Raw genomic sequence first — 19,855 nt, forward strand, 5'->3', positions numbered from 1 at the left:
AAACGCGTCAAACACGCACCCAAAAAACGCATGCGTTTTTCTGGCAAGGGAGATGCAGAAACGCTGCAGAAATTTTCTGCTTCATTTCTGCATCGTGTGCACATAGCCTTAAAGTGTAAACAGGCTGCTGATAACCAGACGAAGGAGCAAAATGCCTGTTTATCAGGTGAAATGACCTTTTGTACAGCGTAAAAGAACATCGCTCTTGTCGGTGCATCGTCCTGTGTAAACAGGTCCTGTTGTGCTGATAACTATGGCAGCCTGTGTGCAGCGAGCGATCTATTACAGATCTATAAGATATCGCTCGGTGCGCGCTCGGTGCGCATTGTCTACTGCGTTCTGCATAAACAGGCTATTAAACCACCGCCAATCGTTGCTGATCTGCGGTCCTGCCAGTATAGATGGACCCTGGATGTCTGACCTGCAACGTTACCACACTTTACCAGACTGACCCCAGATCAGATTGATTACTGTGGCTTATCTCTAGGCTTCACCCCAACCACCCCCTGCTCAAATGGCCGGTAACATTTGTTTAAATGTTGTGTTCTCGTCTCAGTAATTCATTTATAGGCCTCGGCCCCACTATCAGTATTTGGTCAGTATTTTTTCTCAGGAGTGGGAGCCAAAACCAGATGAGGAACAATCAGAGAAAAGGTATAATAGAAACAAGTCACCAATTCTGCATTTATCACCCACTCCTGGTTTTGGCTCCCACTCCTGACCGAATACTGACCAAATACTGATAATGGGGCCGTGGCCTTAAACTGATGAAGGAGCCACTGTGCTCTGAAGGCTTGGAGATAACATGTTTCTGTTATGTCTATACAGTATCAATCCTATTTATTATTCTATATAGTTATCCTTTTTGGCATACCCTCACTATAGTTTATTGTATGCATAGCTCTATATCGTCCAGCCACACTAACCTATGTGTCTTTTCTATGCCATGTAGACATAACCTATGTGCACACCCCCCTAGAGCTCTCCCGGGGCTGCCCCGTACAGTCTATAGCTATCAGTGACGCTTCTCTGAGCCCCGCACAGTTACTGTAAATAACATACTACCCTAAACAAACATGGCCGCGAAAGACAAGGAAGGGCAATCGTCACTTCCGGATCCGTTTGCGCTGGCCAATCATATTCATGCATCCGGGATGTGGCAATTTTCAAACTAACGTCGTGAGCCGATGCTCGAGCGCTGATCTACGGGGCGCGGACTGTTCTCCGTTACCGGCTGCTGGGCCGCAGTGCACAGAGAGTAGCAGTGGCTGACAGGTACGGGGGGACATGGGGCACAAAATACACTGGCTCTGCCTAAATTCTGGTTAACGCCAGACACAAACCGCAGCGTCACATGACATCCTGTGCGGCTGTGGACGCGGTAACGCCGCCATGTACCAGACGCTGCTCCTATGTGGATTATCGGTGTTACCGCGCCGGTCCCGGTGTATCCTCCGGTCTGACCGCCTACCTCAGCTGTCAGGGCGCACACTGTTACCTCAGGCTTTCTGGCGGCGTTTATTTCTTGTCTCCCTTTCCCGTTCCCAGCCCTGCTCTGTGTAGATGAGGCTTCCCTGATTTCCCAGAATTCAGCGCTCTACAATATCCAATAACCCAGTCAGATAGCGCTTAAAGGGGAACTCCACACACAAAGCGCCTGATGTGGGAAGAGTAGGCACTGAACAATGTGGTGGTTTGCATTCCAGAGGCTTAACTCTTTCAGAACATCTTCAGGCCCTGTCCCGACTCTGCGGCACCATTTTTTTTCACCTGTGGACTTTCCTCATAGAGGTTAGGTCTATGGGGAGAGCCCGCAGGAGAAATTGCAATAGCTGCGGGTCTGGAAAGATGCGCCGCATGTCAGTTTCCGCTGGTGATCCGCAGGTGCACAGAGACGCATGGTGGACATGGGATTTCTACAAATCCCATCCACTATGCTGTAACATCTGCATAAACGCGCAGCGTCAAACCCGCAGCAAATCCTCAGCGTGGGAGCTCACCCTGAAAAAAAACGTTCTTTCCTCCAGTGCCGTATCTGCTGCTCCCGGTGTTAGATGCTGCGCTGCCGCCAATCATTGAGCTCTGAGTCGTTCCGTCTACACCGGCCGAGCTCTCTGATTAGCTGCGGCACTATTGACATGGCGTCAGCTTTGCAGAAACTCAACACTTGACCCAAGACGTGTAATGCGGGGCGGTAGCCGTGGGTGAGGTACTCTTTTCTTACGCCCCAGCACGCTGCATAAAGGTGGGGGTCCTGGCTGGGTGTGTGGACTTGTGCTGTGAGGGCGCTACACCCGTTCAGGCCGCATGTAACTGATGATTTGGGATGGCCAGGACCAGACATTTGACAGTACAATGAGGGAGGCCACCAGTCAAATATAAACTTTTTACTCAACGTTAACTTGGGGGGGTTATATATAGGATATATACAGTGTTCCTTTACACTTCACCACAGCCCAATACTACAGTCCAGTTAATAAGAGTCCTATTCTCAACCCGCGGTCCCGTGTCTTCTTTCCCCTCTAGGGAACTATATTTCCAGTATGACTGGTACTTATCCTTTCTGTCCTTGACAATCTGGCAGAATAAACTACAATTTTGATACCTTGAACACCCTGGATTGGATGCTGTTTTTCCTCTTACACTCTGGAACTCCTGCCCTGGGCACTCTCTTCGTCTCACCTACTCTGTCTCGACTAGGCCTGCTACAATTGTGAGTTATAAACTCTGGTCCGTACTGCTAGGTGCCCCGACCCAGGAACCGTCTCCAATCAATCAGTCTGGTCTTTGGGTCACTTCTCTCTTTTGCTCTCCTCTAGAATCTCGCTATCTTGTCTCCTCTCTTAAGGACACCCCTGTCCTGTAGCACTGCTCACATCAGACCTTATTTCCTCTTTCTATGCACACTGGGCCCTTTCTGTCCTCCTGACAGGAAACTGTCTCTCTCCCTTCAGCTTAGTTCCTCCCACTCTGGGCTAGTCCCAAACTTAAAGGAGTTGTCCACTACTTTTACATTGATGCCCTATCCATGTATGATCGGCCAGGGTCCCGAACGCGGCACCCCCGCCGATCAGCTGTTATCGATGCCGCCGGCCGGAAGTGCTCACCTGCCGGGCTCCGCCGTCAAGTGGTAGTGGCCGCCGCGGTGTACTGCACATCCACCTACCATTGAATTGAATAGAAGTCTTATGTGCAGTACACCGGCACCGATGACAGATGATCGGAAGGGGTGTCGCGTGCGGGACCCTGGCCGATCATACTTTGATGCCCTATCCTATGGATAAGGCATCAATGTAAAAGTAGTGGGCAACTTCTTTAACTCTCATTGTCCATGTTAACTACCTGTTGCTGGGCAGAATACAACACCATAACAGTTCACAATGAAAATATTTTTGCAACAATACAAGTTCTTCAAGAGGGGAAACGTGGGCAATATGTCCATCTCCTTTATAGGAGGAGAGCTGCTGTATTTTTTTCTCCATAAAGAGTTAAAGTTGTCCTTTACTAGGACAACCGTTTCTCATTCCCTATGTTTGGCCTTGGTAAAATAAAAAAAAACTTAGGCTATGTTCACAGGTTGTGTTTTGCAGCAGATTTTTATGTAAATTTTCAGCTGCGTCTTTCAGTAACAGCGAAGTCTATGAGAAACCAGAATTCACTGTTCCCACATGTTGCTTTTTGTTTGCTGCTTATTTTCAGTGATTAGAAAAACTCTGAAAGAAGTGACGTCACTTCTTTCAGCGTTTTTTCACCCATAGGAAGTAATGGGGGAGATGAAAAAACGCTACAAATACGCAGCAAAAACGCACCAAAAAATGCCAGAGAAAAGTTATCAGCAGATTTTGGTGCAGAAAAAAACACGTGTGTGCACATACCCTTAAGATGCAAATTAAAAGGTGCTTTTTACATTACCCGCAAAAGCTATGAGATTTCAGAAATTTCATGCACACACACAGTTTTTTTTCCCCTGACTGAATTAGAAAACTCAAATAGATATTTATAGTGGCTCTGGTAGGTGGGTCGGTATTAAATCTGCTGCGAATCAGACACTCACCACAGGGTTGTCAAGAATAAGGCTATGTGCCCACGATGCAGAAATGCTGCATATTTTTTCCTCTTCTCCCTGGCAGGAAAAACATGCAGGATTTTACATGCGTTTTTCCTGCCAGGTAGAAGCGTTTGTCATGCTTTTTTGCATGCATTTCTTCATGCGGGTTATCAAGCGCTTTTCCAAGCGATTTTAGCATCACTTGGAAAAGTGCTTGACAACTTGGTCACACTATATAAATCCATGCAACCGGCATATATAGTGTGACCAAGTTAGTAAAAAAAAAGAATAAGAATGGTAAAAAAATAATAAAAAAAAGATTATACTTACCTTCCGATGTCCTCCCGGTGTTTTCTCTGCTGCTTCCGGTGTCTTGGGCGGCTCGCAGTGTTGTGAAGGACCTGCGGTGACGTCATTCAGTCATGTGACAGGTCACATGACTCAATGACGTCATGGCAGGTCCTTCACAACACCGCGACCCATACAGCAGACCAGACGGAGGGGAGAAAACACCGGGAGGACATCGGGAGGTAAGTATAATCTTTATTTTTTATCTTAAATTCTTTTTTTTTTTTACAGTTTCTATTGTACCCAGGTCTGGATGAGAGTCTCTTCTTCTCCAGACCCGGGTACCATCCGCACATTGAACCGGGTGATATCCGCTTGTGCACATGTAGTGATGCGGATGTCAGGCGGTCCAATGCAAGTCAATGGCGGCGATTACGCTGCATGTACACAAAATTAATGGACATGCTGCGGAAAAATCCGCAGCATGGGCATTGACATTGCGGCTTGTCATTGGGGACCATGGGGGCGGATTACCAAGCGTTTACGCTGCGTAAATTCCGCAGCATAAACGCTTGGAAAACGCATAGTGGGCACACAGCCTAAGAATATTACTTTAAAAAAGGAACAAGATTCGCGCTGATCTAATAGACCAAAAATGAAATGGGTAGATATAACAAATATTTATTGAATAAAAATTAAAAGGTACATGTTAAAATAAATATATAAGATGCTAGTGCATCGCATAAGGAAAGGTCGCAGGAAGGGGGGAGGATTAACAGATAGATTATCCCTCCTGTAAATGGTTTTCCTATGGAATTTAGCTGAGGTGTCAGCTTGGAGCCTGTAATGGGTTTTCCCCTAAACGAAGAGAGAGAAAAAACAGTGTGGTAACTTTTTCTATCACTCGTTCTATATTATATTGGATTGGCGGTGGTTAATCGCAGTTACTTGGTAGATTCAGGGATGGCAAACAGAGGTAGTACGGCTGGTTAGTTTCAGGGACGCATGATGTGCTGAAATTAGAAAAAGAAGGTAAGATCCCTGACTGTGGTAGTTTTGGAGGTATAATGTTATAGAAGGCATTTACCTGGGGTAGGTAAGTCAGGACCTAGATGCGGTGTGCCCACGCTTGGATGGAGGTGCAGCAAATTAGTCTGATTTTAGAGAATGAAAGATAAGAGTTAGAAAGATGCAGAATAATAATATGGACAGACAGTGCAGCGTACCTATAGATGGATGGTGCCTGGTGTCTTTTATGATGCCCACGTAGTAGTCTCTAGTAGCTGTAACTGGTTTCGGATGTACCTCATAAGAGGTTAAATATTAGCTTGCATCCAGGAGGTCCTAGAATAATGGACCTAGCTAGCCATGAGCAACTGAATGGCCAACCAATGTGAGAAAGTAAACAGTGTCCGCCCTACCAAATGCGCTGCCAATGTGTTAGGTAAACTATTCCCCACCAAGGTGATCCCCCCCCCGCTGTTGTTACATTTGTAATTATGTATTTTTTCATGCACTCAAACATTTTTGTTCAGAGTAGTCACTATTTTTTTTAGACATACCGTAAATCTTTTTCCGCTAAATATTTTGATCAATTTGCCTTTTTTTCCAAAAATGTTTTTATGGTTTCACATATGTCTTACATTGGTGGCCTAACACCTTGCATTGTTCATGCTTATATGCTGGAAGCAAAGGTAAACTTTGGGATCCTGAAAAACGCAGCAAAAAAGCCAACAAAATCTGCTTTTTGTGTGCAGCTTTTTTACCGCCAAGAAATCAATTTGGCTGCAGCAAAATAGCAACGTGTGAACATCACCTTGTACTCATCTCCCATACCCGCGCAGTTCCAGCGGCGTCACCACTTGCGTTTCCAGGGCTCACATGAGGTTGATACGTCATCAGACGTATAGGTAATCAAGAGGCAGTGAATGCTGCGGCTGCTGTCTGATTTACTAGAATATGTATCCTTTACAATCTATGGTGGTATTCACATGTCTGTCTTTTTCATGGACCGTATGTCCTTTGTTTTTCTTTTTTTTTTTGTAGAATCACGGATGAAAAGTGCCAACACAAGTCTATGGGTCCATGAAAAACACGTACGGCACACTGATGCCATCCATGTGTCATCTGTGTCTTGTACATATTTAACATTGCAAAGTATAGAAGTTTTGTAATTTATTAATTTCTTTATCCATACCAGAAAAACACGGAAGAGACCTTGACGGTAAAAACGGACCATACACTGATGACACGCTGATGGTAAAAACGGATACACGGACCATACACTGATGACACGCTGATGGTAAAAAACGGATACACGGACCATACACTGATGACACGCTGATGGTAAAAAACGGATACACGGACCATACACTGATGACACTCTGATGGTAAAAAATGGACACACGGACCATACACTGATGACACGCTGATGGTAAACGGACACATGTACCATACACTGATGACACGCTGATTGTAAAAAACGGACACACGGACCATACACTGACACGCTGATTGTAAAAAACGGACACACGGACCATACACTGATGACACGCTGATGGTAAAAAACGGACACACGGACCATACACTGATGACACGCTGATTGTAAAAAACGTACTCACGGACCATACACTGATGACACAATGATCCAAACACCGATGACACTGGTGCCATTTTCTCCGTATGTGCTTTAACACAGACTTGTGAATGAGGCCTTACAATGTGTGCTCTTGCTGGCTCGTAACCTCTCATTAGAGCCACCGAGGGAGCGCACTGTCACTGTGCATTAAAAAGAATATTGTACAGTGACAATCCTACTGAGCATACATCAGAATTGACAACCTGCACATGCTCAGTAGAGCAGCCTAGCGCAGCTCCTGAAACAGACCTCACTGATGACTGTGTTTGAGTGGGGAAAACAACTGCTGCAATGACTATCCCAGCATGCACTGGGGAATCTCCAATGAAATGTCATCAAAACGGAAGTAAAAAAAAAAAAATTAAAGTAGCTGGTGAGGAAACTGTAGGGACTTTTTTATTAGAGAATATTAGAAACTGGATTTGATTATTGCATTAAATAGGCAGTTAGGATAGAAATTGACTTTTTAGGTTCGGACCAACCCTGTAAGCATTATGGCTGTGTTTCTGCATAAAAAGCCATGTTTAATAAGTTCTGCCTTGTGTTCTTGTACGAATCCATGTGCTAAGCACAATTATGTGGAGAAGTGAGCAGTAAATGGAGGCTTCTTGAGCGAAACCTTAATGCTAGCAGTTTTGGGTGATTATTTGGGAGTGGGAGATGAACATTGGGGACCGGTAATCATTTTAGATAAGACTAGGTGGTCTTGTACTGGCCATCCCACTCACACCCACACATCGTGCTCCAGAGAAGGTCGTTGTGACACCAGACCTATAACCGATAACGGGGTTAACTTCTTTTCTAAGAGGACATATGGACTGGTGCTGTCTTCATGAGATGAATGCCTCAATATTTCACTTATTATAATGCAGGCATCCTTTACCATTGTGAGTTTTGTTAACTCTGACGTTGTCATCTTAGTCTAGATTGGTATAAAATGGAGGAGGAAGATATAAGTGAACGGAAGTTAAAGATCGCTTCCATTTTGGATAGAGTTAAAAGCTTTAAGACTAAGTACGGTAATGAAGATAACTGGACGGATGAACTAACTTTCTCCAAATCTTCTGCTGATACGACAGGTGAGTGTCATAATACCGGTATTGGCCACCTGTTGTGCAAGCTGCACATTATACGGCTTTCCTTGTATGTTTGGGAAACACTTATAGGGGTTGTCCGATCTAAGTTGATAAGTCTACAGTCACTCTGTGTGACTTGTATGGAGTGGGGCCGCGCCCACTGGACGGCTGCATCACTACATGTGGCACGGCCTCCCATCTGCGCCCCTGTCACGTTATCTGGGGGCACCGATGGGTTGTCATGACAGCCGGGGGTCTGCACAAGACCTGCGTGTCTGTCATTTACGATGCTCCTGTGAACGCCGGCTCATGGCCAGCATTCATAGGAGACAGTGATTTCTGTTATACATAGCAGTGCTCAAGCCCTGCTATGGTTAGCACAGGCGATCGGATGATCGCAGCTTCAAATCTCGTAAGGGGGGGGGACGGGGGGGACTATTAAATAAAGCAAAAAGTGTGGGGGAAGACAGACAGACTTTCTTCTGCATGCTCACGTGCACAGAGCAGTGTACAGGCCCAGCAGAAAGTCTCAGTCTGTACACCGCTCTGTGCATATGTGGGAGATGAGGACCTGTCACCAAGTAAAAGCTGTCCAGCTGTTTTCATCGTATTCCGCTTTTTTCTATTTTAAAATCTGTCATTCGGTTACATAGGGATCAGCCTTTTTTATTTACAACCCCAATTCCCAAAAGGTTGAGGCGCTATGTAAAATGTAGGGAAAAAGGTTGCAATCAGGGCTGTGGAGTCGGAGTCAATGTCCGTTTTGGTGGAGTCGATAGAAAATGGACAGACTCCTAAAATATATAATAAATTGGGTACAGTAGTTCAATGCAGTTTGTGGGGAATATTTTTTCATAAGAATTTGGGAAAGTTATGAAATGTCCTATAAATATCTGTCCTATTCCTGATCTAAGGGTCTAGACTTTTAGCTGAGATGAATCTGTGCTACAGTAAATTTATCACTTCAATATGAGCCATGTATGAGGGAGTCAGAGTCATGGAAATTGAGGAGTTGTAGGTTTGGCTTACCGACTCCACATCCCTGGATGCAATGATTTGGAAATCTCTTACAGACATATTTTATTCACAGTAGGACACAGGTCACAAGATCAATTTCAGACATTTTTCCATTTCATTTGCAACATTGATAACAGCAAAACATCTCAAAAATGTTTGGACAGGGCCAAGATGACCATTGTGCATCATCCCCTCTTCTTTTTACAACAGCCTGTAAATATCTAGAAGACCAATTCATGGAGTGGCGCCAAAATTTTGGTGCAGTGACTTTAGGCATAGTGGACATTTCGGGTACACAGGCTTGAATTGGAATTTTATGTGTTACTTATATTAGTTTTTGCAATAATTTGATTGTTGGAGTGAACTATATACTGATGTTCCTGATGAAATTCTCAATCACTGTTCTTTCTCACAGAGCACTCCGGTTTCTTCAGTCATCTGTTAACCCCAAAGACTCCAGAAGAATGGCTGACTTTCTTATTAAAGCTGGAGAGTACAGGCTTGCCACAGAGTGATAGGATGCTGCTGAATAAACTAATTGATAGTTACACGAAAGCTGTTGAAATGCTTTCTCCTGAAATGCACAGCCATAATGAGAGCTATGCCAAGATCTCTGTTCGATTTGCAGAGTTAAAATCGTAAGTATGAGGACTTATTCTTCACATTAATTGTCATATGCAGATCTCTATAAAATGTTGCAGTAGATTAATGTGCAAGAGTTGAGGTTTTTTTTAAAGCTTTTAAAATAATTGTGCAGGCTCTTCTGCCTGATCAGACATGGAGAGAGGAGAGAAGCAACTGCATGCTGGCTGGTACAGCTGCCATGTCTGCCATCCAGCACTCAGTGAGTTAGAAACATGGGTCCTATTAATCAGAATAGGTTTCATGCACAATACTAACAGAGCGTCAATTCAGTCTCTTTGCAATTTTGCCAAAAGTGCAGTTCAGTCTCACCAGGCCCAATGTAAGGGTGTCTGTTTGGAATTTTTGCCCATTCACCCAGAAGAGCATTTGTGAGGTCAGACACGGATATTGGATGAGAGTTCCTGGTTTGCCATGTTCGTTCTGGTTTATCCCAAATATTTTTGATGGGTCTGAGGTCCAGAGCTCTATGTTGCCAGTTATGTTCTTCCAAATCAAACTCGTCCAGCCATGCCTTTATGGACCTTGCTTAGTGCTCTGGGGCATGGGCATGCTGGAACAGAACATGGCCTTCACCAAACTGTTTTCACAAAGGTAGAAGTATACAATTGTCCAAATGTCTGTATGCCGAAGCATCAAGATTTCTCTTCACTGCAGCTAAGGAGCCTCGGCCAACCCCATTGCATTATCCCTTCCTCACCAAACTTTACAGTTGACATAATGGATACAGGCAGGTAATGTTCTCCTGGCATCCGCCAAATGTGGAGATATCCGGACTCTTAGTTGTTCTGTCACTGTTTTTGTAGGCTGTAACTTGTTAAAAGGAACAGGTCCTCAAAGCTAAGGTTACTAAACTGAGCTAGATGCTACTGGGCTTTTAAATACTGCTGTAGATGTTTGTTCAAATTTTTACTTATAATAAGATGGAGAAATTAAAGTTCTGAAACCTACCTTGTGCAGCTCTTAGTAATCGTATGGATTGTACTGAGTAGTCTTCTCATTGTTACTATCTACACTCCGATTGACGTCCCGCTCGGCTAGTCCAGGCTTCACATGATGGATGTGATTATAAGCCTGTATCAAGGCAGAGTGAATGTGGTAACACGAGGTGACCATGGCGCTCTGTGATTTTATAGGGTCCTGCCAGTGCTGAAATGAGTAGCCTGATTTATTCTGAATAATATTTGGTTACCCCTTTTTTTTCAATTGTTTTTATAATTTTAATCTTGATGACTGGTTCTCTTTACTTGTGGTGATCTTTATGCTCCTTACTTCATTTTGTATTTTTAATGTCTTTTTAGTATACTGGATCAAGATGAAGCACGTGATCAATTCCAGCTTGCAAGATTAAACTGCAAAAAGTTTGCTTTTGTGCATGTAGCTTTTGCCCAGTTTGAATGGTCTAAAGGTAATGGTCTAAATGTGATATTACTTCTATCCTGTCCTACTCTTCTGTTGTGTTTGCTCTCAGATCATTTTATGATGCGTTTAGCTCTGTTCTCGCCTGCATCATGTTGAATATGATGGACATCATTAGCCTTGACCGACCACATGCAGCTCATCTGGTTCTGGCATGGTACCTGTCGTTTAGATAGAAACAATAGTGCCTCTTCCACAAGAAATGCTTCTTAACCCTTAGATAATGTGAATATGTATCTTTATATCTATATCATATATAATATACACTGCTCAAAAAAATAAAGGGAACACTTAAACAACAGAATATAACTCCAAGTAAATCAAACTTCTATGAAATCAAACTGTCCACTTAGGAAGCAACACTGATTAACAATCAATTTCACATGCTGTTGTGCAAATGGAATAGACAGTAGATGGAAATTATTGGCAATTATCAAGACACACTCAATAAAGAAGTGGTTCTGCAGGTGGGGACCACAGACCACGTCTCAGTACAATGCTTTCTGGCTGATGTTTAGGTCACTTTTGAATGTTGGTTGTGCTTTCACACTCGTGGTAGCATGAGACGGACTCTACAACCCTCAGAAGTTGCTCAGGTAGTGCAGCTTATCCAGGATGGCACATCACTGTGAGCTGTGGCAAGAAGGTTTGCTGTATCTGTCAGCGTAGTGTCCAGAGGCTGGAGGCACTACCAGGAGACGTGGAGGGGGGCCTTAGGAGGGCAACAACCCAGCAGCAGGACCGCTACCTCTGCCTTTGTGCAAGGAGGAACAGGAGGAGCACTGCCAGAGCCCTGCAAAATGACCTCCAGCAGGCCACAAATGTGCATGTGTGTGCACAAACGGTTAGAAACCGACTCCATGAGGGTGGTATGAGGGCCCGACGTCCACAGATGGGGGTTGTGCTCACAGCCCAACACCGTGCAGGATGCTTGGCATTTGCCACAGAACACCAGGATTGGCAAAGTTACCATTGGCGCCCTGTGCTCTTCACAGATGAAAGCAGGTTCACACTGAGCACATGTGACAGACGTGACAGAATCTGGAGACGCCGTGGAGAGTGATCTGCTGCCTGCAACATCCTTCAGCATGACCGGTTTGGCAGTGGGTCAGTAATGGTGTGGGGTGGCATTTCTTTGGAGGGCCGCACAGCCCTCCATGCACTCGCCAGAGGTAGCCTGACTGCCATTAGGTACCGAGATGAGATCCTCGGACCCCTTGTGAGACCATATGCTGGTGCGGTTGGCCCTGGGTTCCTCCTAATGCAGGACAATGCCAGACCTCATGTGGCTGGAGTGTGTCAGCAGTTCCTGCAATATGAAGGCATTGAAGCTATGGACTGGACCCCCCTTTCCCCAGACCTGAATCCGATTGAGCACATCTGGGACATCATGTCTCGCTCCATCCACCATCACGTTGCACCACCGACTGTCTAGGAGTTGGGGGGATGCTTTAGTCCAGGTCTGGGAGGAGAACCCACAGGAGACCATCCGCAACCTCATCAGGAGCATGCCCAGGCGTTGTAGGGAGGTCATACAGGCACGTGGAGGCCACACACAATACTGAGCCTCATTTTGACTTGTTTTAAGGACATTACATCAAAGTTGGATCAGCCTGTAGTGTGTTTTTCCACTTTAATTTTGGGGGTGACTCCAAATCCAGGCCTCCATTGGTTAATAAATTTGATTTTCATTGATGATTTTTGTGTGATTTTGTCGTCAGCACATTCAACTTTGTACAGAACAAAGTATTCAATGAGAATATTTCATTCATTCAGATCTAGGATGTGTTTTTTGAGTATTCCCTATATTTTTTTGAGCAATGTATATTCATTTCAAGGTTTACAGAATTCAACCCCTTAACGTCGACAGAGGATGACTGGCGAGGGCTCAGGAGCCAAGCCCACTCCATTTCTAGCAGATGGCTGTCATGCAAATTGCCACGAGTGGCGTTCTGCCCACGGCTGTTAACTTGTTAAATGACAAATAGCATTTACAGCCCAGATCCAGGGGGTGCACTGTTCCTATCGCTCATCGGCGCCTCTGTGATGCGATTGCGGGGCGCCAATGGGTTTCCATGACTGCTAGGGGTCGATTGAAGACCCCTGTGCCTTTCATGACACTTCCCCTGTGAAACAAGCTTCTGGCTGGCATTCATAGGAGACAGTGATTTTTGTTCTGTAAGGCTATACTGTCCTATTGCTGTTTATAGTACAAGCGATCACTGAGGTGCAAATCCATTGAGGGGACTAACAAAGTAAAATGTTGTTTGTTTTGTTTTTGTTTGTTTTTTTAAAAAAACAAACAAAAACAAAACACCCACCTTTTTCCCCATTTAAAATAAAGATCTAAAAAAAAAAAAAAAAATTGGAAAAAATACACATGGCATTGCGGTTTTTTTTGGGGGGGGGGGGTGTTGACAATTCTCACCTTTTGGAATTTTTTTTTTTCTATTTTCGAGTACATTATATAGTAATGCTGTTCATGTTCTCTACACTTTTCACATCTGACTGCTGCCAGTGCTGCAAACGGCAGATCGGTGGGGATGCCCAGTGTAGGATCTCCACTGATTTGATATTGGTGACCTATCCTAACTCATCAAGAGCTAAGTGCTAAGATTAACCTATCAAGAAGAGCATGGATACGACCAACCAATAGGCTATGTGCCCACGATGCAGAAATGCTCAGGATTTTTTCCTGAGCGTTTCTGCATCTCCCTGGCAGAAAAAACACATGCGGATTGTACATGCGGATTGTACATGCGTTTTCCTGCCAGGGACAAGCTGAAGTGAAGCGGTCTTCACATGCATTTCCACATGCGGGTTGACAAGCGCTTTCCAAGCGATTTTAGCATTACTTGGAAAGTGCTTGACAACTTGGTCACACTATATAAATATAAATACTTACCTTCCGATGGCCCCCGGAGTCTTGTTTTCCTCCGTCCTGGCTGCCGGCAGCGGTACACTGAAGTACCTGCCGACGTCAGCGTCGTGTGACCCGTCACATGACTATGACGTCAGCGCAGATCCTTGAGTCCATCGCTAGCTGCCGGCATGGGAGGACGAGCGCAGTGTGGGCCGTCAGAAGGTAAATATAATCTTTATTTTATTCTTTTTTTCACAGTTTCTATGGTACCTGGGTCCGGAGAAGAGTCTCCTCTCCTCTAGACCTGGGTACCATAGGCACATTGAAACGCATGTATTCAGCATGTGCTTATCTAGTGATGCGGATTACATGTGTTCCAATGCATGTCAATGGCGGCGAAAACGCAGCGCTTCCGCAAAATAATTGGTAGTGCTGCGTTTTTTTCCGCAATAATAATCCACAGCGGAAATTTCCGCAGCATGTGCACAGCACATGCGGATTATCATTGGGGAACATGGCAGGCCTTCTACCATGCGTTTTTTAAGCATTTCTGCAGCGTTTTTGCCGATGCGGAAACGCTTTAAAAACGCATCGTGGGCACACAGCCATAATGTAAAAAGTTACAAACTTTTTTGAAAAAATAGTAATAAAACCAGTACAGAAATCCAAACAATGTACCATAAATGATAAAAAAAAAGCAGAATAAAAGGGGTGGAGCGATTTGAAGACCCAATGGTATTTATATGCTCATTTTGATATCAATGGGATATTGATATTAACATGAGTATTTAAATACCATTGGGTCTTCAACTTGCTCCACCCCTTTTATTCTGCTTTTTTGTTCTTTATATTTGGATTCCTGTACTGTTTTAAATTTGTTTTATCACTATTTTTTCAAGTATATAACTTTTTACAATATTAACTGGTCGCATTCATGCTCTACTTGATAAGTTAATCTTTGTAATATTTGCATGAGATCCATTAAAGGGACCCTTGGACTAATTGGTGTAATATCTAAGTACTAGCCAAATATGTCTTTTAGGAGTAACCTTTACAAATCAGTAATCAGCTAAGAAACCAAGTGATATTAATGCATGTTTGATATGAAATGTCCCATAATTTAATAAAATTTGGCATGCTTGTTTGAAAAGTCCCCCTATACATGGCCTACAGGCATATGTAGGTCTATTCAGTTGCGATTAACACCTACTATAAAATAAATGTATGCTGATCTTTGTTATAGTCATCAGGTGTTTGGTGACTCCTTGATAAAACTACCAGAAGTCACAGTAGAGTTCTTTGGTTGTGATCTACAAATAGGAGACAGCAAACATACAAGATGCATTGCTGAGCTGTCAGACATTGCAGGAATGGTCTGTGTGTTACAGAAATCCTAGTATCATCCTTTCCTTCCTGTCGGAAGTATTGGCTGGTGCACATCAATCAGAATTCTGACATTTAATCTGTTCAGCTGCTGTACACAGTATAGCCGGCCAAGTATCATTTATTCCTGTATATATGCTGTGACCGCCAGTATTGTCGGCCCAGTGTCAATGATCCTGTATAGATGCTGTCACAGCTAGTACGGCTGGTGAGTGTCAGTGATCCTGTATTGATGCTGTAGCAGGTAGTACAGAGTTTACTGTTATGACCGATGGACCAGTCTTGCTATTTGATTCACGCCAACTCTTGTCAATGTGCCCCCGCTGTTCCAATGGCCCTAATGATCCCTAATGCTGCTGGGATACAGCCTTCCACTAAACTCTTCTGTCTCTTCTTTCTAGTGATCGCATGGACTCTCTCCACACCTAGAACTCCATTGATAAAAGCTTCTGCCGTGACTCCAGTGTGGATTTGCAACCTATGCACAGCCCACATCCATTGTCACAGCACTGTACTCCCCATCAGTCACATAGGCAATGAATAGAGTGGGTGTGTAAGCTCGGCTACCTCTCCAGAGCCCTACTTTAGCAGTGGGTCTCCCTGGTGATCAGTAATTTAGCACCCATCCTGTGGATAAGTGGTTACACTGGATCAGCCCCCTCTGAGATGCAGATGAGAAGTAGCAGTGTTTTTTTTAGGAACACATATATAAACCTAAGGCTGTGTGCCCACGTAGCGTTTTTCAAGTGTATATGCTGCGGAATTTCCGCAGCGTAAACGCTTGAAAAACGCATGTATATCCGCACCCCATGGTCCCCAATGGCATTCCGCAATGTCAATGCCCATGCTGCGGATTTTTCCGCAGCGTATATGCTGCGGTCAAAAATCTGCAGCATGTTCATTAATTTTGCAGAAGCGCAGCGGAATCAATGTGCGGATGGTACCCAAGTCTGGATGAGAGGAGACTCTCATCCAGACCTGGGTACCAAAGAACCTGTAAAAAAAAGAATAAAATAAAGTTTATACTTATCTTCTGATGTTTTCCCTCCGTCGCGCTGTTGTCTGAAGGACCTGCCACGTCATTGAGTCATGTGACCCACCACATGACTCAATGACGTCACCGCAGGTCCTGCACACAACAGCGTGAGCCGCTCAAGCCTCCGGACGGGGCAGAGAATGCATCAGAAGGTGAGTATAAAGTTTATTTTTTTATTTTTTACCATTCTGAACAAGTTGTCAAGCACTTTTCCAAGTGATGCGGAAATGCATGCAAAGACGCCTCACAAACGCTTCTACCTGGCGGGAAAACCGCATGTAATATCCGCATGCGATTTTCCCGCCAGGGAGAAGCGTAAAAAATATGCTTCAGGTCCGCAATGTGGGCACATAGCCTTAAAGTATGATATTATTTTGCCAGGAAACTTTAAAAAGAGTAAGCAAATTCTCCAAAAAGGAAGGGATTGCAGAGCTGCCCCAGCGGAAATGATGGACTTGGCTATGAAGAACTTGCAGCTGAAGAAACCTCATCTGATCTCTGAAGAAGATAAAGAGAACTTGTCCTGTAAGTGACTGCAATATGAATGTGGTGTGATGTCATCAGCAAATGCAGGCTGAAGACTTATTTAGGTTCATTGGCATTTTCTTACAGTGTATTTAAGCCACACAAATGGTGAAAATGTGCAGAATTCTGTGCCGGGAAGTACTCAGACGATGCGCAGCGACAGTTCAGAGGAGCTTTCTAACAACCTGATCTTTTCATTTGGGTATCACATTTTTTATTTTTTTATTTTAAGGATTCTTTCCCTTTAAGTTTTAGTGTAATGAGTGTCTTTGTATCAGAACTAAGCATGTGTTTGGGGTTTTTTAGACAAAAGTTGAGCTCACCTGAAGAATGCGACGAAATTCCAAGGAGGCCTCCAGTGAATGTGCCTAACAAGGTAATGTTATTTTGTAGCATACACTGTACAGCACTACTTCCAGTCTATTATATACTAAATGTGCTCTGTTTTATGCCTGCCAGTTTGGGAGAGTCCCTGCACAGCCCACAACCTCTCCAGAAGCAGATGCCAGCAATAGTGACACCTTGTCCAGCTCAAGTGTTAAAAGGTACTATAGATTCAACTCTCATCTGGCTTCCTTACAGTAATGCTTGGGGTCATTTCTATGTTCTGGTATTAAAAAAAAAAAAAAGGCTAAAAGGTTAGACATTGATCCAATATATGTAGCAATTATTCATCGAGAATTTTAGGGTTTCCACTTGCTGTTTAATAGAATGATAAAAATAATAATAATCAGTCCATGTTCATGTGATGGACACATGGGTGCTGATCTAGTTTTGGAACAACCCATGTACCGGTGTCCATCACATCTCTAGGACAAAGTTGTATCTTCTGGAGGTAAACCATTAACACTACTAAGACAACCCCTTCTCCGTGTGTATGTTTGCCCATATTACAACAATAACCCTCATACTGCCTTCCGGTGCCGGCTGTCCCGCCGGCGATCGCGAGACAGTTATGTCACATGATCCCTGCAGCCAATCTGCAGCTCATTCACTCTCCCCTCCTTCAGATGTATCACATACATTTGGAGCAAGTGATGTGTAACTGCATCGGAGGTGAATGTAAGTGTTTTTATTTTAATGGGAGCAAACCTACAGATTGAGAAGGGGTTGTCCTAGTAGTGGAAAGCCCCTTTTTAAGGTTCTTGTTAAAGGATTATTCTAGAAATGGCTCATTATCTTCTATCCAGCAGATAGGCAATAATTTGCCGATTGCTAGGGGTCTGACTGATGGGACCTCCAGCAATCCCGAGAAGGGGGCTTTGCAGCCCCATCTTAAATGGGGTGGAGGTGTGCATGCTTGGCCCACGCTCCATTAATTGTCTATGGAACTACCGGAGAAAGCCAAGTACAACGCTTGGTATAGGATGTGGGGATAACTTGCTATTTTGAGAATTACCCTTTAGGTGACAACAGGCAGAAATCTTGAAAAATGTGTGAAACTGTAAAAGAAAGTGTACTGGAAAAGTCTATAAATATTTGTTGAAACCAGAAATGAAATTTACATGCAAATTGAATCAGTTATGTCCTGGTGAAGTGATTCCTGATGAGAAGAATATTACACTGTGTGTGTCCATTAAATTGATATTTTATTTAGCATCTATAAAGGTTTTATGAAAGTTTATATTTTGGATGTGTTTCTATTACGTCGGCGTGAGTTTGCGTTGAGTGTTTTAGGTTATGATCTAAAATATTAAGAATTGATACTGTATGGTAATTCAGGTGTGCATAAGGCTCCTCTCACACTGATACTGTATTCCAGAAGCCATGATGTATCAGATTGATCCTGTTATGTAATGGCTCTTGACTGATCCCATTGACTTGTATTGAATCCGTCTCATTTCCAATGTGGTGCCGGATAGAATACAGAATTACAGAGTGTTTATTTGATCATCAAAATATACCAATGAAAAGATTGATTTCTATAAGTCGTACAGACATGTACAGTTGAAACCAGAAGTTTACATACACTATATAAAAAGACACGTATGCAGGTTTTTCTCAATATCTGACATGAAATCAGAATAAACCTTTCCTGTTTTAGGTCAGTTAGGGTTACCATAATTTTTAATATTTGCCAAATGCAAGAATAATGAGAGAGAGAGAGAGAGAGAGAGAGAATGTTTTAAGGCATTTTTATTACTTACTGTAAAGTCAAAAGTTTACATAAACTAAGATTACTATGCCTTTAAACAATTCAGGACTGCCCATTCAACAATGTCCTGTGTTTGGAAGCTTCTGATAAATTTTTGGGCAACATCTGAGTTAAGAGACACACCTGTGGATGTATTTTAATGCACACCTGAAACACTGCTTCTTTGTGTAGCATCATGGGAAAGTCTAAAGAAATCAGCCAAGATATCAGGAAGAGAATTGTGGACTTGCACATGTCTGGCTCATCCTTGGGTATAATTTCAAGATGCCTGAAGGTTTCTCGTTCATCTGTGCAAACAATTATACGCAAGTACAAACAAGATGAGAATGTCCAGCTATCATACCGCTCAGGAAGGACATGGGTTCTATGTTCCAGAAATGAACGTGCTTTGGTTCGACATGTGCATATTAACCCAAGGACAAAAGCAAAAGACCTTGTGAAGATGATGGCGAAAGCTGTGAAGATTGTGTCAATATCCACAGTGAAACGAGTACTGTATCAACATGGGCTGAAAGGCCACTCTGCCATGAAGAAGCCATTACCCCAAAAGAGACATAAAAAAGTCAGATTAATGTTTGCAAATGCACACAGGAACAAAAACCTTAATTTTTGGAGACATGTCCTGTGGTCTGATGAAACTAAAATTTTACTTTTTGGACATAATGACCATCGTTACGTTTGGAGGAAAAAGGGAGAAGCTTAGAAGCCTAAGAACAGCATCCCAACTGTGAAACAAGGGTGACAGCATCATGTTGTGGGCTTGTA

General features: G+C 43.6%; 1 protein-coding gene across 3 annotated transcripts in view; it reads left to right on the plus strand.

Annotated features, from left to right (window-relative positions):
• The first annotated feature begins 1,135 nt into the window (after window positions 1-1,135).
• Window positions 1,136-19,855, plus strand: part of TTK (TTK protein kinase) — a 58,790-nt gene continuing 40,070 nt past the window's right edge. Inside the window, exons 1-9 of one of the 3 annotated variants that reach the window (XM_073675612.1) lie at window positions 1,136-1,275; window positions 6,537-6,595; window positions 7,896-8,053; window positions 9,483-9,705; window positions 11,011-11,117; window positions 16,792-16,935; window positions 17,023-17,137; window positions 17,242-17,311; window positions 17,395-17,480. In XM_073675612.1, the coding sequence (XP_073531713.1) occupies window positions 7,912-8,053; window positions 9,483-9,705; window positions 11,011-11,117; window positions 16,792-16,935; window positions 17,023-17,137; window positions 17,242-17,311; window positions 17,395-17,480 (887 nt within the window). In that variant the 5' untranslated portion in view covers window positions 1,136-1,275; window positions 6,537-6,595; window positions 7,896-7,911. The remainder of the gene's footprint in view (window positions 1,276-6,536; window positions 6,596-7,895; window positions 8,054-9,482; window positions 9,706-11,010; window positions 11,118-16,791; window positions 16,936-17,022; window positions 17,138-17,241; window positions 17,312-17,394; window positions 17,481-19,855) is intronic. The other 2 variants (XM_073675611.1, XM_073675613.1) reach the window with 2 other exon arrangements.

Source organism: Phyllobates terribilis, unplaced genomic scaffold, assembly GCF_046119375.1.
Source record: "Phyllobates terribilis strain yellow unplaced genomic scaffold, ASM4611937v1 Scaffold_3__8_contigs__length_932513732, whole genome shotgun sequence".
NCBI classification, from domain to species: domain Eukaryota; kingdom Metazoa; phylum Chordata; class Amphibia; order Anura; family Dendrobatidae; genus Phyllobates; species Phyllobates terribilis.